Genomic DNA, 24879 nt, shown 5'->3' on the forward strand with positions numbered 1-24879 from the left:
GATCACAGAGGCCTAACATCTCCACAAATAAGCTGAAATGAAGGAAAATACAAAGAAGCATCGGAAATATACCTCTATAAAATAAACACAAACCCAGAAAAAAATTATGCTCAAATGCAAACACGAACCTCTTCATTTATATATTTAGTTTCTGCTTTAAAATCCAAATTTTAGTTCAAAGTAAGTCTGTCTTAAAGGGAGGGTATTATGCAAAATCAACTTTTTCAAGCTTTACATCATGTTATGTCATTCCCTCATTAAAAACATGCCTGAAGTGTTGCTTGGCACATTCACGTATTTTTGAGTAATCTGTAAAAACTCTGATGGCGGCCATTTTAGGGACAGGTTTGCCTGAGTCCTCCTAGGAACGCCCCCACCTCCTGGAGACGCCTCCGAGCTTTCATCACCAGCCGAGTAACTAACCACTGCTCCTCAGCAGAGCCCCCTCCCCACTGATGCCACAGACAGCGTGTGGAGGGGGCGTGTCGGAAAGGGTCAGAGGTTCTTAAAGAGACAGAGGCCTATTTCAAGACATTCACTACAGCCATTTTGAGAGAGCAATTTTATACAAGGCAGTTATTTTAATTTACTGCATTTACAGACCAACAAAAGGTTGTGTCATCATTGTAGTGTGATATAGACTGGTGCTATGTGATTGAAAAAAGCATAATACCCCTTCTTTAAAGATATATTACGAAACTTTACATGTGGGGGGAAAAACAGTTCTATTAGTGTGTATTTGAGCTTTTAGTGACCCTTTCCATCACAGTGGCTCAAGGGTCAATTGTTTTGAGTGTTTCTGGTAGATTACCATTGCTAACGGACCCTCTCACCAGAAAAACTACACATTTTGTTTATCCTGGAGCGTTGTAGACCACCTATGCCGCCATTGGATTACAAAAAGTTAAATAACGCACAAATATGAAGTTGTTTTTTTGTTTTTTCTTTCACATAAAAAGTTTCATAATGCACCTTTAAAGTCTTTTTAGTCTGGCTACAGTCTGATTTCAACTTGATCTCAGCCATTTCTTTTGAACAATGATGGAGCACTCAACTTTTCTTTTTTTTTTTACGACTGTCTAAATATCCAATGGGTGAGAGACTTGGATTTTCTGATTTAGCTTGTTTTTTTTTGGTACATCTATGACTTCAATGAATAGTGCAGCAAGTTTTCCAACTTTATTTCTGGGAAGTTTCAGGTCAGAACTCATTTAATTTACAGCACATCACACAGATCTTATGAGGTCAAGGCAATTTCTGAACCTTCATCCATTCAACACAAGAGCAACAACTTTACAGTCTTTATTTTCCACACAGGCTAGAAAGAAAATGTTTACATTATTTCACTGGTGATTCTGGTTACTTTAAACTCCATGATTTACGTGTTCAATATTTTTTTGACAATAAATAAGCGAGTTAAACATGTAACTTGTATTCAGGCTAACAGTATTTAGTTTTCACCTGTAGGATTTTAGGTCCATCAACACGATTTCACCCATAAATAAAAGACTTATAAATAAATGTAACAGGTTGATTTTTGCATAGTTTTCCATGGCCATGTTCCCCCAAATCTCTCAATATTACTTGCATACACCTTTCAGAGTCTCTTGTAGCACAGGTGAGTGTTTGTTCTGGTCATCCTGTGCTCTCATTGGCTGCTCGTCTTCGCCTGTTGAAAGTGCCGTAACGCCTGTTTGTACCACTCGGGAGCCTCCGGGCCGCTCTTTCCCGGCGTCTCGTGGTCGTAACCGTAGGCGACTGTCAGCTCCTCGTCTATGTGCACCGGCCTCAGGGTTCGGATGCACTTGATCGAACCAAAACGAGGGTGGACATACCTATAAACACAAACATGTGCAAGTTACAGAAATACATTGATTTGGTGCCAACTGTATTTTAAGTGGAGTTGCAAAATTAATGGGAATAAACACAACTGAAGGCTGCTTCTTTACAGACATATATTTGATAGATAGCTACACTTAAATATCTATCACAGCAGATGTCTAACGCCAGGGTTTGAAGAAGATAGTGTTGATGTTATATAGGTTGAGGCCAATACAAAGAAGAGCTTTTGGAAATGGAATAATAGACTCATTCCATGTTTGTGTCCATGTTACATATGTTCATCATTGTAATGGGACTAGACGGAGTTTAAAAATGTTAAAATGATGTAGTTTCTACCCCCTACTTGCTCCAGTAATGTCTTAATGTGTAGAATGAGCCCAGACCTGTTCACCACAATTGTTAAGATCCTGCACGATCACTCAAAAAGTTGTTGATTCGAGCCGAAGTATAGAAACTGCAGGCTGTGTTATGCTTTGTCATAGCAATGTGGTCCTCACACTTGTACGGGTCTGGGGTGACTGTCAAAATGTTTTAAATGCTTTTGCATTTGTTGTTAGCTACCCATTAATTAACATTTTATGATGTCACTTTTGATAGACTACAGCAGGGGTAGGCAACGTCAGGCCTGGGGGGCAAATCTGGCCCTCCTGCACAGAACCTCTGGCCAAGATGATTTTGAGAAATATTCTTATGCAAATAAGAGATCAAATACCTGTTAAAGTATTATACGACTGTGGGAAATGGCAGAACATCCCATTTGGTCATATATAATATAAAACATTGGCATTGGCAGAAAATGATTCTTTACTTTGGGCTACAATGGTGAGGTTCGGCCCTTGGTGTGTTGGCAATGATGAAAATTGTCCCTCCACGATGAAATTTGCCTAGCCCTGCTGTACAGTTTCCATTTCCTGGAAACTGTCGGCGTTGCATCCACTGCATTTCCACAGCGGTACACACACAAGCAAACAGGAAGCGGTAAAAATCAATTAGCAAAGGGCGGCCGTCTGCCGTTGATGCTGCATTATTAGTGATTTTGCGCTAATATTCCCATAGGATTATGAATCACGAAACTCTCCTACTGTCGATGTATTTTTGGAGATTCACCACCAATTGGTAAAAAGCTCTCTCTTCCGTGCACCGCCCGTAGACTGTTATTGAGGGGACTTCGGCGTCCCATGAAAGACGCTGATCGCGAATAACAGGTGACCCCAAATACACAAATCTGAGTGCACGGGCTCTTTTGAGTTTTCTGATGTTGCCGTGGGTCTCAGACTAAATGTAGAGAATATAGAGGGGTGCATCATTCTGGTCTCGCCAGGCTACAGTCTCCATGCTTCCTGGTAGAACTCACGTGTCATATTTGCTGTTGGGGCTGAAGGAGTGGTTGGCCTTGTGTCCCAGAGAGGCGCAGTATTGGTCCGTCCTGTCGAACGGCTGAGGGACATCGATGACCGTGTCCTCGTCCAGAGAGATGGTGTTCCCGTTCAGAGCCCAGTCTCGGCTATCCACCTACAGGACAAATCATCCTTTTATTGATCATTCTTTCAGACATGTCTTTCATAAGGTTTCCAGGTGATTGGGGTCAGAGCTGACTACTGCTCAACTGCTAAACACTTTACATACATATTACATACACATAAAATTACATACATTAATCAAAATGTCTCAATATTAAAATTAAGGATTACGTTTCATGTTTGATCGGTTTTATGTTCACAGTTAAAAAAAAATCCCTGATACCGGTACTTTAACAATACTTAGTTTTCGCCGCGATACCTGAACAAAACTTTTTTCCGATACTTATACAAAATTATTTGTCGTCTAGAACCAGAAAACAGAACATTAATGTGTGGAAGCTCTGCAATTCTACAATATCAGGTTCATCTCCCATGTCAGGAGATGAACACACACCTCTCTGCCTTCATAGTTATTATATCTTACTAATTCACTTGACAAATGCATTGATCGCTTCCTTTCCCCTTCGACTCCAAACGTATTTGTGGTAAATGCAAAGAAAAGCGCAGCAGGGCTTTTTGTGCTATGGTAGAAATGAACGAGCACAAGAGCATAGGCATTTACACGGCTGTAGGAGCGAGAGGCGTGTTGTTTTATTTATTCCGCTGTAGCCTTTGTTTTGTTTAGTTCTGCAGTAGACCTGTTTTGGTTTACATGTGGTTTAGGTCTTAGTTTATAGATAAATATTTACAGATACAGATCTACCAAATACCCAATATTCAAAATACATAATTTGGAGCAATGTACATTAGGATAAACTTGAGCAGAATAAGTTTGCGTTATTAATGGTGAGGCCCTCTGGCTTAATTCAAGTTTCTCATATGGCCCCTTGTGAAAAGTAATTGCCCACCCCTAGTGTCAGCTGTTTGGGGAGACTCGTCCTGGAAATCTTTTAGTCCGGGTAATGTGAATGAAGACTAGAGCATGTGGTTCTGTGGAGTGTGTCTTTAGGCTTCTACATGGAGGGAAGTCATCTAAGACGGGCTAAAGGCATCTATTTTTGTTTTTTAAAGGCAACAGCAGCAATAGCTTGAGCTTCTGAATAGAAGTATGAAGTTTGTGTCATCTTTCCCGTGCGCTTCAGCAAAGTACAGAGGGCATGTTTCCAGAGCTCCAGTCCCAGAGCCTAGTATAGCCTATGGCAGCAAAGGATGAACAGATCAACAAACAGATGTGGCCCCGGGGCCATTATAGGCGTCTTTCCGCTGAACACCGCACACGCCACGGTCTATGTACTTGCATTGTCACGTATTGACTGTACCCAGTACATGACACAACCGCAGTTGTTGTGGACGGTGCCCCCACAAATGTGCCCACTGTACAGAACACCATTAAAAATGTGTAAGCCGCGATGAGAGCAAATGTGGACAAATGCTGCCTTCTGGTGGGGTTTATGGAATCATTCTGAGGTGCCAAGGCTAATACTACTGGAATCAAGCAGCTAAAGGGTATGAAGGAAACCAACATGCTAATGTTGCGCTAACACCAGCTGAAGTTGCGCTAACAGCGGCTAAATCCCCCTTTTAGAACAACAGTATGATGTTGTGTCCTCTCTCTCGTCTGCCAATCAGTTCATGTCATGGTTCAGCGCTTTGGCCACAGCCTGAGGTCGGTGCCTAAACTTATACCTGGTCAGACCGGTTTGGCCCTGACCTCGGCAGACCGGTTTGGCCCTGACCTCGGCAGTGGAAAAGCTTGCTCAACCGACCCGGGTTGACCAGGCACTGGGCTGTGTAGTGTGTGCTAGTGGAAAAGTGGCTCAGGCTTATAATAACGGATTTCAGTCCTCATCCCTAATTATTAGTAAAGCTTCAACGGTTTTGTTACTTTAGCCCGTCTTACCAACACCGAGCTATTGTTTTTAGCCTCATCTTAACTGCTTCCCCTGCTGTATGTGCCAGCAGGGGAATAGAACAGGTCGAGTATACCTCAGAGTGCGTGATGCGGACTCCGTTGTAAAAGGCCATCACAGTGTTTGCGTCGGCGTCGGTCTTAGCAAACAAACCCTCTCCTGCTCCTTCGATAAGAGAATCTGCCACATAAACCCTGGGAAATATTAACATTAGTTACAAACAATCAATACATCATAGTGAAGAAAGCAAACATATCAAAATAATCAGAGGACCTGTGGCTCTCGTAGGGGTCCGGGAGCAGAGCGTGTGCGGCGATGCAGCTGGACGTGGACTTGTCGTAAGTGTACACAGCACCTAAAAGCAACGGTGTACTATCTAAATACCGCATTATGCATGGTTTGTTCAATGATAATAAATTAAATGTCCTCCATTCACATTTGCATGATTGCTGAAATGAGTCGGTTTGTGCTGTAGATTTGGAGTGAAGTTAAAGCAGTACTAAGTAACATGTTTACCTTAATAAATCCTTTTCGTAGTCCCTGTGGGGGTGATACAAGTGTTTATGGGATGATTGGAGGGTCTTTCATCTCCCCCTGGTGTCTCTGGCCAGAAAACCATGTTTGCAACTTGACTGCCACCGGTCCGGAGAAAGCAATACACAATAATGGAATCACGAAGAAGAAGCTAGCATGCTAACGGGCAAAGCTAACTGCGGGCTAGCGTCACTTTAAACAGTATTTACAGCCAAGTTTGAGTGAAAAAAAATATTTCCGTTGTATAATTGGATGCACAGTAACCCTCTCTCCCTTCGCCTTTCCTGTCAGCGTAGTATTTACTCTCCAAGACAATTAATAAGTTAAAAAATCGTAACTTGCTACTACACCTGCAGTTGCGCTTATGGCCTCTAGGGTGAAGAGTTACTTAGTACTGCTTTAAGACAGTGGTTCATGGAGATGTTTGGTCCGCTGTTCTGCATCCTCCAGACGCCGCGGCCTTTTCTACCAGATCTGAAGGTTTATTTTATTAAAGCGGGTCACGCAAAAGTATAGTAATCTACTGCAGGCGCTCCCAAAGTGAGGGCAGCAAGGCACTGAGCTGGGATCCCCAGAATTTGGCAAGATGTGAACAAAACAAAGCACAATACTAACATTCAGTGTAACAGCCGAATATAAGTGAATTGAGGCCAAATAACAAATTAACCTATTTCAATTAATATTTAACCGCATTTTCTCCATTTCGGCATTACCCAAATCTAAAAGCTTCTTAACTGGAGCCTACAGCCTAGAGGCCAGGGTAACACCTCATTTGAAAGCTACGACCTAGAAAACTGATCTAAACTGATCTTTTTCCTTGCATTGTTGCTGTGCTTTTTTATTACTTTTTTGCCACTTTTTTGTTGAGTTTTTGGTCACAATATTGTTACTTTTTTTGACACTTTAAGTCGCCTTTTTCCCCGCTTATTTTGCTATTTTGTCACTTTTTTGTTGCACTTTTGTGGCTTTATTGTCACTTTTTTACGTTTTCTTGTTGCGTTTTCATCCGCATTTTCTTCTCGTTGATGTGTGTTTTAGATTGGGGTAATGCCAAACTGGAGAAAATGTGCTGGGTTCAGGTGGGGGTTAAGAGGTTTTAAAAAGGCACTAGAATGACAAAACTGCTGGAGGCTGCACTTTGTTACTGTTATTGCTACAACATGATCCTTACTGTTCTGAGCCACTTCAAAGTGCGGTCGCCCGTTGCCGTTGGAGACGAGGTTTGCCAGTCGGGCCTGGATGACCTCTCCCTCCACAAACTTCCCGTGCAGTGCCGTGCGTCCGTCGGGATACATGTACGCCACCGAGTCCCCGCTCATCTCCCCCTCCTCGTTCACCCGCCCGAACAGGCAGCCCCCGTCCTGCAGCACCGACAAAGTGGAAATTTTACTGAAGATTACTGACATAAATATGACAAAACATGTAACTGAAGGTTTTCTGTCATTATATGTTTTAATATGAAGAAAATGTGAAACCTTTATAAGAAATGTTTAACAATAGGCTATCCATATTGGTCGGGCTCTACTACAACCTACTACAATGTTTTGATTGTTTAAATCTTCAAGAAGCTAGTTATTCAATGGACAACTCACTAAATCGGGCTTGGAAATTAGGACTCACAGTGTAGTAGATCCAGCAGTCCCCGCAGCGGCTGTTGTCCCGGTACTGTCCCCTGAACATCAGGCGCCCCTCGGGGTCGTACTCCTGAGCCGGGCCGTTCAGCTCTCCGTCCGCGTATGTGCCGCACAGAACTGTCCCATCCTCGTACGTGTAAACAGCCTGGCCCTGCAGCGCGTCCTCCACGTACTGCCCCGAGAGCGTGCTGAGGGAGAGGCAAGAACAATAGCATGGGGTGAGATATCGGTGTGTGTGAAGCTGAACACTGCGTGTGAGTTTAGATTCTTCTTTGGAGGGAAGTTTTGCCTCTTTGAAGGATAGGAACATGTTTCAGTATTCTCTGTGTGAGCCACTGGTGGACGGGCAACATGCAGGTATTTGGTAAAAACCTCAAGCCCATCTTATCACTGACCATCTTATCAGACCACTATCTTACACTTTGTTCGTTAGATCATGCAAAATTGAGCAAAAAACAGCTCAAACTAAAAGGTTTGGGGTTTTGTCTTGGAGCTAACAGAGAGCACAAGAAAAAGTGCCAAGATTTGAATGAGCTGCACAAAAATAACACGTTTTTTTGTGTTAACATTTAACATTAAAATAAAACTCCTGCTTTTAAGTGTACATGTCATGCATATGGAGCCTAAAAATACTTTTTTTAAAAACATATTTTTGTGCCTCAGCTTTGATATTTTACATTTTATAATTGAAAATATGTCTCTGGGGAAAGAGTTGGTGAAAATCTTGACTGGGGCTCCTCCTGCTGGCAGCTTTAGGAATTATTCTCTCGCTCCAGGTTGGATACAACAGCTCCAGCAGTGAGTGATTAACACAAGAGCACAGAACGGCTCTAAATAGAATCGATAAAGTTGGATTTTGGGGTTTGAACAGTGACGTGAGTGTAATCAGCAAGTACAGAACGAGGCGCTGATACCGTAAAAGAAGAAATGGCTACATTTAAAAGCTTTTTCCCGACGATTAACTCAAATCCGCGTGAATGTAGTGAAATACTACTCCAGGTCTGGCTTTGACGAGGGAGCAATATTAAAACACATTTCAAACCTCAAGAAAGTCGACTGCATGATATGTCCGCTTTAACTGGCACTGATGTTTCCACTGGGGAAGTATTGACATCCAATGTAATGATTTTTAACATGTTATCCAACACAAAATCTTGATATATTCATTAGTGTAGGACACTGTTGGGAGAGGAAGACCAGCAGCTGTACAAAAGTGTAGTAGGTGTGGGAATATCATGATTTTCTTTGGCCAAGATACTATTTTAGAATTCATCACGTGTGTATCTGTGTTTGCTAGAAAACGATTAATCGATTACTGAAATAGTTGATCGATTAGTTGTTTCAGCCCTATATCTGTATATTGCCTTTTAGCCATGTTCTTCTTCTGAAAGTTCACACTTCACTGTGCTTGTCTAAATTCCTCTGTCACTCACTCAGAACCCGATGAGACCGACCAGCAGAGCAGGGAGACGTGTCTGTATTCGAGCACAGTGCATCACACAAAAAAAACAACAACTGGATCACAGTATGACAACATCACCAAAAGGCAGATCGTCACAGGCATCAGATCATGATTTGCCTGTTTTTTTTAATTGAGATATGGCCCATTCAGGTTACGACTAAACAATGCTATGCTGCATTAATGTGTGTGCGGCTAAACTCAAGGGAGGCAAAAAGAGATAGGACTAATGTCTGCTTAGGAGGTTTCCTTACCTGCCATCAAAGAAGTGGAACGTGCCTTTGCCGTTCTTCTCTCCGTGGCTGAAGTGACCCTCAAATCGGTCGCTGGACGAGTAGGTGACGGTGCAGAAGCCGTGAGGCAGACCATCCTCATCTAAAGGACCTGCACACAGACGACATTAAGCACAAATAGTTCTATGTCTATGTAGCCTTGCAAGAACAGTCTACAACATACTCGATAAAATGTTCTAACAGCTTCTCCCACCGAAGCCAGTCATCCATACACCGCATTCACACACAGGCAGGCAAGGTGGTGGGAAGAGTCTGGCCCAAGGACACAATACCAGACACAATATAGCCAACAGTGGGGGAGGTTGATATGATTGTAACTTTTAATAAAACAATAATGTAGGGCTGCACAATGTATCACTATAAATATTGTAAAGCGATGTTAGGTGATGCAATAACCGTAACACAAGAAGTCACAATATATCGCAACATCACCTAAGTCTTCATCAGACTGTTTTTGCAAACTCGGCCAAAAACAAAAGTTCAGTTTTAGTAAAAAAATCCTAATTTTGTTATATTTTAGTCTTGTTTTGGTCCTGCTGTAGTTTTTTCGGGTTTTTTTTAAGTCTTTTGTTGACAATTTGTTGTAATCTGTCAAAACATACAATAGTGTAAAAATAGAATACAAAAAAGAGTAAAAAGAATACTGCCAGAAATATGATCAGACAAGCAACTCTTAACATTGTTTTGTGAGCTACTTTTTAAATAACATGTTATGTAGAAGTAAAAGTATTATGAGATAAAATTAATCCAAGGAGTCTAAAAGCTTCTCGAGCATATATTTACAACTATCGTTCCTTTGTTTCCAGTCGGAGTGAAAACGGAGCGACACCGACATCAGCTAATCACGTAGCCGAGACAGAGCCGCCTTCCCGCGCCTGTACAGCGGACTCGTCTCAAATCCAGCCCGCGGCTTCTTCCTCGCTCCGAGCGGCCCCCGCGCTTTCCCAACTCTCTGATTTGTTTGCGCACATCTCGAATCGCACTCGCGAGGAGGGCTCGGAGCTTCCCAACACGGCCCCACGGTACAGAGATACCCTCTGGAGCACTGACAAGACACAGACATAACAACCATACCTTCAACGGTCTCCTCCAGCGCCTCCTCGTCGCTGTCCATGCTGTCTCGGCCGGGGGTGCGGGCTGCCGCCTGCCTGGTGCGGATGGAGCGTCACGGGGAGGGTGGGGAGGGGAGTACAGACCCTCTCAACAAACTCTCTTTTGAAATTGTAGCTATTCTACATTTTATTGTTTTATAACCAACCTTTTCAGGCTGCAACCCCCAAAATCACTCACCCTGGACCACCATTCTATGAAATGTTTGGGGCATTTCTAATGGTTTAACCCCCACCTTAACCGAGCACATTTTCTCCAACTTTACCTAAAACTAAAAGCTTCTCGGGCCAGTGTAATGCCTCATTTGAAAGCTAAGACCTAAAAAAAACTCATCAAAGATTTGTTGTGTTTTTTTGTTATCTTTTTATTGTTTTTATGACTTTTTATCTGACACATTTTTGTAAATTTTTCATCACGTCTTCATTGCTTTTATGTAGCGTTTTGACTACATTTAGGGGTTTTTTTGTATAATGTAACACATCACACAAAAATGTGACGATAATGAGAAAGAAGCTCAGTTTAAGTCCTTCAAATGAGGTGTTACCCTGGTCTATAGGCTGTAAGCTCTCTGGTAAGCTCCAGTCGAGAAGCTTTTAGATTTGGGTAGTGCCGAACTGGAGAAAATGCACACAGTTACATATTCATTGAAATCTGTAAATTTGTTATTTGGCCTCGATTCACTTACATTAAGCAGTGTCAGTATTCTGCTTTGTTAAAAAAACACACTATAAAGAATACAATACAAGGCCCAGAAGGTATGACCATAAAATGACAGTTTTGCGGTGGAATGGTAGAAGTTCAATAATATTCCCCATATTCAGTGATGACGAGCAATGATTGAATAAATATTACAAATCTTGCTTTATGCACAGAGAAGGCAAGGTGAAGGCAAGGTGAAGTGTCTTGCTCTCTAGGATACAATAACTGAAACTATCCAGGGTAGGGATCGGACCACTAACCATCATTTCATCATAAGGCTCTACCTCAGAGACCATTGTCTGGAACTAATGTGCTGGAAGGATTTATGGAAACAAAAAGAAACCCCTTTGAACACCCTCTTAGGATGGCACATACAACTGGTCCAGTGAGCACAAAGTCGACTCTTGTTAAACATTGACTTCCCTGCAGGGGTGGATCTGAGGCCGTCGGAACTTGCTCCCTGTTTCTTGAAAGCGCCAACGTGACAGGACAAGTTCAGGGCGGGGCTTGAAGTCCTCCTTATGTCACGCTGGCCTCGATTGTGAACCTCAATTCCAAACATGGACGCTCCCGTGCTGGTGGCTGCCGTCACTCTGCTGTCTGCTCTGCAAATGGGTCAGTTACCAAATATGCTGTTTTGGGCCGGTATAGAGGGAGCCTGCCGGGTTGGAGGAGAACATGAAATTGCGATTAGATTAGAGGTTTTAAAACAGAGGTGCTATTCTTTGTTCTCCTTTTAAAGATATGTTAAACAGTGTTAACATTTGTGGAAAGACTGAAATGTAAACTGTGAAAGTTAAGCCATCCCATGCATTTCAGAACATAATAGTCGAGGTCTCAACTTAATCCCAACAGTACCATGGATATCCGATATGTATTGAGGTACCACCAAAGCAATATTAGCTCAAATCAATATAAAAAGTGGAGAGTAGAGTCGTGGGACAATTTTGCGAGGTGTTGGGTCATTTCTGGTAAATCCCATGGAATATATGAAATGTAAAATACCAGTGTTATCGAGGTCTCTGATGTAGTGAAGAAGCAGCGGCTCTACTCCGAGCTCCTCCGAGTTTCTCAAGATGATGATCCAATCCGAAAGCAGGATGACCTCCACGCTTCGGGTTGCCAGTTGCAAAGACTAAAACCAGCTCCTGACCCGCACTCATGTGAGCGTGTTTCCTCAGCCTACCTGGCCAGACGAGTGGGTTGGTCCCGGATGGCGCACAAGATCATGCCTCCAGCGGTGACCGGGCCGCCAGAGTTTGAGAGGACTTTCCGTGCACAGTGAGTACAGCCCGGCTTTCTTGTGTGGCCGATGGTACGCGTGTCAAACTTTGAATAAATCAACATTACATTGGCTAGCAGTGAAACCAATACTTGATTTGAACGCGTTTACCTCAGATCTTTACCTCACAAATAGGTCCTGTTTACGAAATGTGATCTCGAAGAATATAGAGATGATTGTTTGAATGAATCACTTTTCAGACAGAACTGCGTGGAGTTCTACCCGCTCTTCCTGGTGTGCATGTGGAGCTGTGGAGTGTTCTTCAGCGAGCCCATCGCAGCCGCAGGAGGACTGGTCTATATGATCGCACGCCTGATCTACTTCAATGGATACATCAAATCCACCAAGAAACGGTCAGCAAATGACAATGATGTCTGTTATATTCTATCCGAGCAGGCAGGCAGTGGCACGCAGACGTACAGGGCCACACAGGGGGTCCAAGAGCCTCATTGCCCACACATCACAACTATTATATACAATTAGCCCTAGAACATGTTTGACAAAGGACAGACAGAACAACAGATTGAAAGAGGAAAGCGAAGGAAAAGGAAATCTTTGACTGCAATTTTGCACAGTGGAATTATTACTATTTTTGGTTTATATTTGGCCAAAACGTATCTCGGCTACATTTTTTAAACCGTAATGTGTTATACAAACCAGTGTTATTTTTGGCAGCCCTTTTAGTTTTAGTCTTAGTCTTAGTCCTTTGGACGAAAATGCATTTAGGTTTAGTCACATTTTAGTCATTTCAAAATGTGATCGTTTTAGTCACGTTTTAGTCAGACGAAAAATAAAAAGGTTTTTGTCAAGTTTTCGTCGGTTTCATTATAAGAAGTGATAATTAATTTCGATAAGTCTTGGAAATTGGGATAAATAATAGCTTCTATTGGCTTTTGACAAACAGATGACACCACGATAGGCACTGGCAGAAGTGGTCGGCCTACTGTGAACAGTACTTTTCCCAAAGGCGCCCGCTCTCCTCGTCCTCTCATCATCGCTTCGAGATTTTTTATTTTTTTTTCACCAACAGCGCTGTCTGCACATACGTAGCACATCAACGTGCTTTCTGCGTTCATACGCCACGGTATTGAAAACTGTCCTGAGAAACAATAAAGTCCCTGAGAGAGAGAGAGAAAGAGGCGCCGCTGCCCGGGCGCATCATGAGCAGCACGGCGCCGCTCCGGGTCACGTTTACCGGTGTGTTCTCTCACTCCAAGCACAAACTCTGTTTGTGAACGATCTGACGAAAAACTTTCCCCCATTTTTGTCTCGTCTCGTCTCATTGACGTAAACTCGTAAACATCTCGTCATGTTCTAGTCCCCAAAGAGCTCATTTTAGCTCGTCATCGTTACTTTATCGTCATTAAAAAAAGGGGCGTCAACGAAAAGATATCGTTATCGTTGACGAAAACAACACTGATACAAACATTACCTTTTTATTGCTGTAACTACTTATACCAGGGGTCTCCAAACTTTTTTCATGGGGGGCCGCATACTGAAGCATACACAGGGTGAAGGGCCATAGATCGGTGGTTAGTGCTGCAAAACCTTTGACTAGCAGAGGTTTAAATAAGACTGTGAAGTAACGCCGACTGTAACAAGTGAATTTCTCCTTTGTGAGATTAATAAAGGTTTATCTTATCTTATCTTATCTTAAATTGCGCCCCACACCTTTATCTATGCTCAAAACCTTCATGCCAGCTCTGTCTCACAGTAAAAGATTAGCTGTTTGGTTAGAATTGTGTGGAATTATTACATTTCAAATAAAAAGGACTATCTCTGATGATGTGTCCCGATTCAGCAAAAAGGCAGAGGGCCACCAAAAATTGGTCTGAGGGTCGCATTTGGCCCCCGGGCCGCACTTTGGACACCCCTGACTTATACAGAATATATTACAGTTTTAAAGTAACTTGCCCAACATTGGTCGGCTGGTCTTCTATTGTTAGTTCAAGATAGGGCTGCACGTTTTCAAGTTTTTCATTAACCGATAACCAAGGCCCTTAGCAGTTAACACTTGTTTAACCATTAGTGTGCGCTAAGAAAAGTCCAGTGACGGTGCACAGTGACGAACGCTAGCTTGTTGATGACGAGAAATACGTGAGGGAGGGGCTGGGCTCATGGGGCCCTTTCAGGGAGTATGCGATGGCCAATTGTCTTTGCTCCTTGTCGCTGCTGCCTGCCTCTGGCTGCGTCGATCCCGTGGGTGCTGCCGGGCTCGAGCGCCCGCCTCGGACCACCCAAATCTTTGGGCGCCAGGCGCGTGTGCCCTGATAAAAAAAATATTCAATAGATAACATGTAAAGCATAGAATAATCTCTTTTTCTCTTTCACGTCCATATTTGAGTGCAACGCAAAAACATATATAGGCTAGTACATAGTTCAGTTGTTATACTGTTCACGTAGCTCTGGAAGGAGAGTGTCCGGTTCATAATCAGGGGTCGTGAGTTCAGATGATGGCCTGGTTTGACTTGACATCCACTGGTAAACAAAAGCAAAATTATGCCTGATGCTGTATTATTGTCACAAAGACAATTCTTTACTAAATCTTGGTCAGTGACTTCATTTTTAGATGGCTGTATCACTGACACTTCTCATCAAGTATCAAATTATTGAGAATGATTGAGAAATTATTCTCATTAATTGGTTTCATTCTTATTATCCGGAGCCATTTTCCTCTTTCTAAATTATCACTCTCAGTTGGTTAAACAGCTCAATCCTAATAATGTGGTTCACATTTCTGAACGAGAATAAATGAGCTCAGTCATATAAGCCTGTCAACACAGTGTGACACACACTTTGAGGTATCATCTACCCATCACTATGGGAAGCCAACCGTAACTAAAATGACGGCAAGGTTTGAAGGAGCCACGTGAATAAAAAATCCCCCTATTTTTTGTGTACATTTTATTTTGTAGCCATGACAGAAACCTTTGTTCTAAATGAACTTATCCAAATATTAAATTAAACGTTTGAACGTACAAGTTGAAATGCAATAAAAACACAACCAAAAATGAAAGTAAGACACAGAAAAATAAGTTGAAATGTAAATAAATGTACATTACAGAACGTAAGTCAAAAATACGACAATGACACATTACTGTTATGAACACAGAAGTTTCCTTCAATGAAGTCTTTCCCTGTTCACCACATTATCTTCAACATCTATTTATTTGTATGCGACACTGTTGGTCACTTGTAAGAAAAATATCTGCAGAGGAAGACCAGCAGCCGTTGGAAAGTACAGTCGCCTGTGCATAATAGTGTCCTCATGCTTCCACTTCCTTACTCCACTTCGAAGAAATAAATGATTCTTTTGTTTTATTGTTTTAGGTTGCCGGGCTTTTGGATGAGCGTGGCCGTCTTCTTCTCCCTGTCTCTCCTGGGATTCATCGGAATAGTGCAACAGATATTTCACAAGTACTTCTACATTTACACATGAATTTAGCACACAGGAGAGACTCAAGTGTGAATCAAGTAAAAAGTGTGTTTTGGAAGACGGATCTCTGACATTCCCGAAGGACTTCCCGTGGACTTTATTACGAATTGTCCTTTGAGTTTATATGACTTTTACAATTATGTACATTCTGTGATGTCCAATTAAAATTGCACCTACAGACAGATTTACTGGTCTTGAACTTAAAGGTTCATTATGCAACTTTTTATGTAGAAATAAAAACTTTATTTGTGTGTAATTGACCTTTTTGTGACCCAATGGCTGCATGGGTGGTGAGCATGGCGCCATCACAGAGGCCTCTACAACACTCCAGGGTTGCGTCTGAATTCCTCAAATACGTAGCTCCTATGTCCTGATCCTTGCTCCTAACCCTTGTGATGTGATAAGGTCAACTGTTATATCCCTATGCAGTTAGGAACTAGAGCTTCAGAGCTGTTCGCACAATCTGACCGTCTTTACCCAGCAGCGGAAACAAGATGGGAAGTGACGTCACCAACAGCTGGTTCATAAAACTACCATGGCCGAAATTTTTGCATGAATTTGGGGATAAATGACAGAACGAGGAGGAACAGCAAGACGACGACTCACTATTCGACATACGGAAACTTGTAGTTTGTTTACGGATGAAGGTTTATTTACGGATCCAACATGACAGCAGCGACGCCATATTTTGATCAAGCTTTAGACTGTGTTCTAAATAGTTTAGCTCAAAAGTTTACAGCGGGTACGTCATACGTCATCTGATACGAAGATACGATTGGCTTGGCTACATGCTATGGACGGTCGTAAACCACACCTCTCCTACGAAAAAACTAATTGGTGGTCCCCAGAGTAAATATGACCAGGCTACCGTTCTTCCATACTGAGATATGCTCTTACCTGAGCTTAGACGAGTTGATATGTACCAGTCTGGTCTTTTTATGTGCCTGTGGAAGAGTGTGGTCGCTTCTAACTTCACCCCCGTTTGGAGCTATAGGAATATGCTGGGAGAGGCCAAATGCTAAAAACATCTTTGGTCGTTTTGCGGGACTGAGGGCACACACAAAGACCAGATAGGTATGCAATCAACTCGTCTAAGCTCAGTTACGAACATATCTCAGTGTTGCCCCCTCGAAATCACCAGGGAGAATCAGTTGGCTTTTCAAAGTTTATTTCGAGCTCAAATAGTACAGAAAAGAAAAGGGTAAACATAGGTCCCACGTCCCAGATGTCACAAGGCTTAGGCCACGGCCCGACTACTGCGCCACAGCTTCTGCCCTGAGGCTGTGGGCCTAGCTCTTTTAAACTAGCATAAAGCGGTCACGTGATGGATGCGCTTCCGGTTTCAATTAATAAAAAGACAGTGTTTAATTTAGCGAAAAGATGAATAAATACTGTTATTTACAGTGAACCATTTACCAACAATAAGAAAGCGCTTAAATACTTTGTCGAAAATGGGCGAGCAACACCCTCCCCCACTAAAAATAATGTTAACCCAACATTCCCTTAATCCTACTGGGGGGTCTTACTTGACTTAAACCATAAATTGTAGTAAATAAACAATTTGAACCACAACAATACTTCACAAAAGAGTCCAGGCTAAATGAATAGTGTCCGTTATCCAAGAGTCCTTTGGCACGGCGGTACGCGCAGGTTTAAAGGTCCATTTCCGTATTTGGGTAGATAGTCCGTTGAAGCATTGGTGGGCCCCAGAATCTTCAGAATTGACTCAAGGAAAATACCTTCTACCCAAGATTTTGTAGCAGCATAGCAAACCAACTAAACAAATGGCATGTACTACTGAAACAATAATTAAAGTACATTTACTACTATTGCACATATCTCTATTGCACACAAGCCACATACTTTAAAGTGCAAAGTGCAAAGTGCAACTCAATTAGCAGGTACATAAAGTGCATGTTACTACTGCATTACGACTGGGAATTAAAAAGGATATAGGTTGGCCGAGGTGCTGAAGAAGCCGTCTCGGACCCTCGCTGGTTTGGACACACCGACAGGACAGGTCTGCACTTCCAGGACCGTGGGCTCACCAAGCTGGTCGTAGGTGTACAAGCGCCTGGGCCGTCTAGTTCTGACAGGTCTTGCAGGTCCCTCCGAGGAGTCAGAGGAGGATGCCTCTCGCTCAGATGAATCCGCTTCCTGTACTGGCTCTGGCTCCGGCTCAGAGTCAACCTCTGGGATCAGGATCACCACTTCAGCTCTCTCCTCAGCAGGTGCAGCTCCCTGTTCCGGCTGTCTTGGAGTGGGGACTCTAGGTTGGAACTCTCTGGCAGTTGGATTGAGCGGCTGAAGAGCGGGTTGGGGTGGCAGGACGAGATGGTAGTCTTCCTCACTAGAGCTCTCTGTACCTGCAGGCTGGATGTTGCACTTAACACTTGTCCCTCTTCCTGGCGACGTTCTGGTTCTCCTGCTTCTCCTTTTAGGGTTGGGGACGACAGGCGCTGGTTCAACCAGGTAAGGACAAGGTAAGAGCAAGTTTCTGTGCAGCACCCGTCTTCTCCCTACAGCATTCAGAGGCTCAACCACATAGACAGGGCTTCCAGGGCCTTTGCTCTCCCTCACCACATGGACAGTGTCCTCCCAGTGACTGCGGAGCTTCCCCGGACCACCTCGAGGCGTGAGATTTCTCACCAATACATGGTCACCCGGGTTCAGCGTGGAGCTCCAGGCGCGCTGATTGTAATAATCTTGGCCCTTTTTTGCAGACTTCCTCATGTTCGTCAGGGCAATGGCATAGGCTTCCTGCATTGCCTCTCTCCACTTCTCCGCATAGCCAGCAGGGGTCTGTTTCTCTGCGTCACCGAGCCTCTTGGGAAACAAGAGGTCAACTGGGAGGGTTGGTTCACGTCCAAAAAGCAAGAAGAAAGGGGAGTACCCTGTCGCCTCGTGGATGGTGGAGTTGTAGGCATGAACTACTTTGTTGAGGTGCTCCTTCCATCTGGCCTTTTGTGTCTCCTCCAGTGTCCGCAGCATACTCAACAGAGTCCTGTTAAAACGTTCGGCAGGGTTAGCTTGGGGGTGGTAAGGTGTAGTGCGAGAGTGTTGAATACCACCATATTCCTGGAGCTTCCGAAACAGCTGGTTCTCAAACTCTCTTCCTTGGTCGTGGTGGATCCTGGATGGAAACCCAAAGCGTGGGATAAATTCGTCAAACAGCTTTCTGGCAGCAGTTTTCCCAGCCTTGTCTTTGGTTGCGTAGGCCTGAGCGTATTTAGTGAAATGGTCCACTAAAACCAGGATATACTCTTCCCCTCCGTTGCTTTTCTCCAGATGTAAAAAGTCTATTGAGACCATCTCGAATGGTGCAGAAGTTTCAATGCTTTGAAGTGGTGTCCTTGTGACTCTGTTGGGCCTTTTGTTTTTGATGCAGCTGCAGACACGTGTAACGTAGTGCTCCATCTCCTGCCTCATTTTTGGCCAAAAGAAGCGCTCTCGGGCCAGGGCCACCATCCGGTCAGCACCCAAGTGTCCCATCTCCTCATGGAGGTACTTGTACACCAGGGGCTTCAAGGGCTCTGGCACCACCAGTTGCAGCCTGTTGTTGGTCTTCCTCCACAGGAGTCCATCTTCACCCAGCTGCAGCTTTGGCCATTCTCTCAGGAGAACCCGGACCTGCTCACTCTCTGCAGCTTTGTCTCTGTACTTCAGGTAAGTGTTTTCTCTTTTCAGGTTGGAGACCCTCTGGATGGCTGGATCTGCATTCTGCTGGGCCTGGATGTCTTGGATGGAGAAGGGCTGAAGGGGTGGTACAGCACTGCCATCTGGTGGTAGGACATCCACATTACAGGTGACAGCAGAAATCCAGTTGATCTCACCTGTTTGGCTGCTTTTGACTGCTTTACAGATGCTGTCCATGACCTCCGGCTCACACTCTTCCGTGCACTCCTGCATGATGGTTTTGATGGGCTTAGGTCTGCGAGAGAGAAAGTCAGCATCTGTGTTAGCTGTTCCAGGTCTGTACTTGAGTGTAAATCTATAGTCTGCCAGCTCTGCAACCCAGCGGTGACCCGTGGCGTTGAGTTTTGCCGACTTGGTAACGTAAGTGAGTGGGTTATTGTCACTGTAGACTGTGAAGTGTGGCGCGTGGAACAGGTAGTCACGGAAACGCTCTGTGATGGCCCATTTCAGTGCGAGGAATTCCAGTTTTCCTGAGTGCAGCTTGTAGTTCTTCTCTGCAGGCGTCAGGGTTCTGGATCCGTAGCCAATCACTCTCAGTGCGCCATCTTGTCGCTGGTACAGCACAGCACCGAGCCCTTGCTCTGAGGCGTCAACATGGAGAATGAAAGGCTGCTCGAGGTCTGGATATGCCATAACAGGTGGATTTGTAAGTTGGTTCACAAGCGTCTCTAAAACTGCTCTGTGTATTTCTGTCCACTGAACCGGAGAGGAGGGTGGAAGCTGAGCACCTGAATGTTTTGTCCCCTTTTTGTGGCAGTGTTTTGGCTCACCTTTGGGCTTTGCCAGCAGCTCATACAGTGGTTTTGCAGTCCTGGAGAAGTCCTGGATGTAAGCTCTGTAGTAGCTCAAGAATCCCAGGAGCTTCCTCACCTCTCTCACTGTAGCTGGGGTCTGGTACGTGAGCGCCTTTACTGCCTCCACCTCTCTTGGGTTCATCCTGTATCCTTCTGCAGAGATCACACGACCAACATACGTTACTTGTGGCTTAAACAACTCACATTTTTCGGCTCTCAGCTTCATCCCACAGGCTCTCTGTCGCCGCAGGACTTGTCTGACGTTTTCCACATGTTGGTCAAATGTGCGGCTGAAAACAAGGACATCATCCAGATAGGGCACACAGACTTCATCCCTCAGATCTCCCAGGCATCCCTCCATGTGGCGTTGAAAAGCAGCCGGGGCATTTGAGAGGCCAAATGGGATCCTGGTCCACTCATAGAGTCCCCATGGTGTAATAAAGGCTGTGTATGGTCTGCTCTTCTCGCTCATGAAGCCTTGGTGGTATGCTTTGCCCTGGTCCAGGACGGTGAACCAGGAGTTTCCACCCAAGTTTTCCAGGATTTCTTGGATCCTGGGGATGGGATGACGGTCTGGCCAGGTCTTCTCATTCAGCAGCCTGTAATCAATGCATAACCGGAGAGTGCCGTCCTTTTTCCTGACGCAGACTACCGGTGAAGAGTAAGAGGAATAGGACTTTTGAACCCAACCTCTACTCAACAAATCCTGAATGTGAGCCTTGACTTCCTGATACAGGTGTCGGGGTATGGCATTGTATGTTCTCTGGACAGGAACAGAGTCTTTCAAATTAATGTCCATTTGCAAACCAGTGACACAACCAGCATCCCACTCATCTCTGGCAAACACGTCACCCTCCTCCACCAGCATCTGACGAACTCTGTGCTGCTGCTCTGCCGAGAGGTGACTCAGGTCTACAGGCGGGACCCAGGGCTCCCTCTGTGGTGCTTGACTGGGCTGCTCCGGTGAGGATGTGGCACTGCCCTCTGGTGACTTGGGCTCTAGTGGATAAACAGCATCAACACTATGTAACCAGCCAAGCGTTGTGCGGCCACAAAGTGTAATATCACAGTCCGTTGTGTTTTCAACAGTTACCTTAATCCTTGTATTCTCTTGATGTTGAATGAGCTGTTCTCTTACTTTGAGTCCTGTGGGCCACGGTGTCTCCGGGTTAGGCTCCAACACGACGTGAGTTCCACAGAGCAAACCTTGCTGTAGATAGTTGCATTGCACTTGGATGGCGTTCCTCTTTGGGACAGTAACTGGCATTCTTCCCAGACGAGCAATGTGGGGGTTGTTTTCAGGTGACGGCTTCTGTAAAACAGTTAGAACAGCCCTCGCAGTTTCCTGACCCACATCAAGTGCTGAACAAAATCTCCTTACCATGTGACCAGAAGGAAAACAGCTTCCAAGACCCTCATTTGCCAAAGCCAGCTCCTCAATTACATTAAATCCAATAATAGGACGTTCCAGATCTGTAGAGGCAACTAAGATGGGAACAACTACTGGTTCATCACTCATCCCAGCAACAGCATCTTGTGACAGTGCAAACTTCACTTCAATCCAGCCCTGGTATGGAATCTTTGTCCCATTTGCTGCGGACAGATCCAGCCCTCCTTCTTCCAGTAACTCTTCCACAGGCCTCACAGTAACATGGGGTAAGTGTCTCTGCTTCCACTCATCTCCAATAATGGACACTTGTGAACCAGTGTCCCACAGCACTTTGGTGTCAACATTGTTCATTGTGGCTCGAACAAGGCACCTCCTTCCCACCAGCTTAGCAGTTTGATGTTGTTTACCAGTGAGGGGCGCTGTGGTGCAGAATATGTCTGTGTTCTTACCAAGATGTACGCTGGTTTCGATCTTGTTGGTGGAGGCTGTGGTGTTCCTAGGCGCTCTGCGGCAACCAATGGCCCAGTGGTCTATGCTCCCACACTTGTAGCAGTGGTCGCATTTCCCCCCTGGATTGGTCCGCTGGCACTGGTGACACTGCCGGTTGGGGCGTGTCCTTGGTGGTGGTCTGTTGTAGCTGTGGCTGGCTTGTCCCCATGGTGGTGGTTGTCCGGGTGCCTGGTGCAGGCTTGACAGCTGAGTGGTGAGATTCTGAATGGCTTCACAGATTGCTTTGTTCCCCTGGTCTACTTTCTCCATCAATGCGTCACGTTTTTCAAACTTTTGCTTTTTATGACTGGTAGAGTTACTGTCATAACTGCTGCTCTCTGAATCAGTGAAATGTGGATCATTACTCACCGCTAACACCTTGGCTCTGGATTTGCTTGACAGCTTGCCCTTCCTCTCCATCTCCAGGTTGTAGGCGGCGGTCATTTTCTCCAGCAGAACTTCATCAGTTACTTTTGGATTTTGCAAATGTGGCTTTATGTCAATACGGATGGTGTCATCTTGGAGTCCGGTAAGTATGGTTTGCAAAAACTGATTTTGGATGAGCTCTGGGCTGTACTTCAAGCCAGTTTCTGCTCTCTCTGAAGCAAAGAGTATCTGTTGCCTCAAGTCCATAGCTCGAACTAAAAACTGGACTGGAGTCTCTCCGTGATCTTGTGCAGCACGAGTTAAGGAGTGGTACAGCTCATTAGCATCTTTTTCAACAAAATGAGTCCGCAATATTTGTTTCAGAGCTTTCAATGACAAATCATCTCTACTTTCCAGATAACTTCGCAGTTTTGTTCCTGGAATCATAGCTTGAAGGACTGCATCAATAATTTCGCATTCATCATATCCCTTCTTTAATGCTTTTGTAATTTGTCTTTCTAAACTTGCATATCCCAGCTTATCCGTTTGATTATGTTCACCAATTTGTCCATTAATTTTCAAGTCTTTTCTATACATTGGGTGAACAACAGTTTGAGTTCTTTCAGACAAAATATTAGCGGCAGTAAGCGTGGTGGCAGAGGTGCGTGGTCTTACCACAGGTTCCGTGTTGCTGGGCGCAGTACCAGCTGTGTCCGCCAGAGGGCGGCGTGGCGACGTGGGACCAGACGTAGACAGCGTTTTTCTCAGCTCATCAATTCTGTCATTTATTTTCAATAACAATGACATTCCTCCATCTTCAAGCGACGTGACATCCTCACACTCCAAATGCTGCAGAATTAGCCTTCTCAATTTGCGAGGTGAGTTTTTATCTTCATCTTCAACATTTATTTCAAGTGTAGTGCATATTTTAAGAAGTTCCCAAGCAGGTAAGGCAATTAGCTTTCCCTCGATTTCTTCCAGCATATTTTCCCATTCAGACACTTGCTCGTTAAAGTCTGGCATGGTTGGAAAGTCTTTTACCTTGGATTTGATCGTGACTTGCGGTGGGTTGTGTCGTCTTCCTTGACCTCGCTTCCGTTAGCATTAGCTCCGTGATAGCTTCGTGTTGGCGTCTCTCGTAGCGTATTCCACTCACGAATATAGTCCACACACGCGCTCCGGTAGCCACAATCCACGGTAGCGATCCAGGTCATCCACAAACTTAATCCGACCGGGCAGAAACACCAAGATTTTGTTGCCCCCTCGAAATCACCAGGGAGAATCAGTTGGCTTTTCAAAGTTTATTTCGAGCTCAAATAGTACAGAAAAGAAAAGGGTAAACATAGGTCCCACGTCCCAGATGTCACAAGGCTTAGGCCACGGCCCGACTACTGCGCCACAGCTTCTGCCCTGAGGCTGTGGGCCTAGCTCTTTTAAACTAGCATAAAGCGGTCACGTGATGGATGCGCTTCCGGTTTCAATTAATAAAAAGACAGTGTTTAATTTAGCGAAAAGATGAATAAATACTGTTATTTACAGTGAACCATTTACCAACAATAAGAAAGCGCTTAAATACTTTGTCGAAAATGGGCGAGCAACATCAGCATGTAAAAATGGCAGCCTGTTCCTTTAATGACTCAAACATGAACCACAATAACGATATGAACGACGATGATATAAAGCTGTTTCAGATTTACCTTCCGCACCTACAGCTTCATCACAGAAAGAACCACCAGAGGTCCAGGAGGTCTGATAACTAGCATTGAAGCGCAATTTCCCTACCTCCTTCCTCGCTGACAGCCCCATTCGGACGCTTCTTATCATGGCGGGCTTTGATGCGCATCCGGTTTGGGCTTAGACCTCTTTTGGATGTACCCCAGCGTCAATCTGGTGGGAGTGTCCGTCAACAGTGAAAACCTACCAGAAACTCTAAAAGAATTGATCCTGGAGCATAATAGGGGCCACTGTGATGGAAAATAAAGGTGAAATAAAGGCCGATATGTCAATGAAAGGTCAAATATAAATATTTATGTCATCACTCTTTAGTTGTGTTTTTGTCACTCTTTTGCCGCTTTTTTGACACTTTTTTAGTACGTTTTCATCCTCGTTTTTCCATCTCTATTTTGGCGCTTTTTTCAATAAGCTAATGAATTCGAGTAAAGCAAGACTGAAGAAAATGTGCTCGGTTCATGTGGGGGGTTAAGAGGTTACAGCCTTTTTGTGATTTTTTTTTCTCTCTTTTTCATCACATTTTTGTTACTTTTTGGTCACTCTTTCTTGTTGTTTTTTCTTCTTTTTTTTACTTTTATTTTTCATCACGCTATAGTTGTGTGTTTATGTCGCGTATTTATTTTTTATTTTTTTATCATGTTATTGTTGCTTTTCCAGCACGTTGTTGTCGCTCTTTTGCCACTTTTCTTGCTCTTAGAATGTGCACGGTTCAGGTGGATTATAACCTACACGTACACTCCTGCTCCCCCTGCCG

At 44.2% G+C, this 24879-nt stretch overlaps 2 protein-coding genes across 2 annotated transcripts; one reads left to right on the plus strand and one right to left on the minus strand.

Moving 5' to 3' along the window:
* Positions 1-1246: 1246 nt before the first annotated feature.
* setd7 (SET domain containing 7, histone lysine methyltransferase) lies at positions 1247-10324 on the minus strand. The gene is made up of 8 exons (XM_079557300.1): positions 10207-10324; positions 9094-9223; positions 7367-7568; positions 6918-7107; positions 5486-5567; positions 5289-5406; positions 3197-3354; positions 1247-1835 (listed from the first exon to the last, which is right to left on the minus strand). The coding sequence occupies exons 1-8, from the start codon at positions 10244-10246 to the stop codon at positions 1649-1651; spliced, it is 1107 nt and encodes a 368-aa protein (XP_079413426.1). The 5' UTR covers positions 10247-10324; the 3' UTR covers positions 1247-1648.
* Positions 10325-11474: 1150 nt separating this feature from the next.
* mgst2 (microsomal glutathione S-transferase 2) lies at positions 11475-15735 on the plus strand. The gene is made up of 4 exons (XM_079556698.1): positions 11475-11556; positions 12123-12222; positions 12424-12576; positions 15554-15735. The coding sequence occupies exons 1-4, from the start codon at positions 11502-11504 to the stop codon at positions 15660-15662; spliced, it is 417 nt and encodes a 138-aa protein (XP_079412824.1). The 5' UTR covers positions 11475-11501; the 3' UTR covers positions 15663-15735.
* The last annotated feature ends 9144 nt before the right edge of the window (positions 15736-24879 follow it).

This window comes from Gobius niger (assembly GCF_951799975.1).
Source record: "Gobius niger genome assembly, chromosome: 5".
Taxonomy (NCBI): domain Eukaryota; kingdom Metazoa; phylum Chordata; class Actinopteri; order Gobiiformes; family Gobiidae; genus Gobius; species Gobius niger.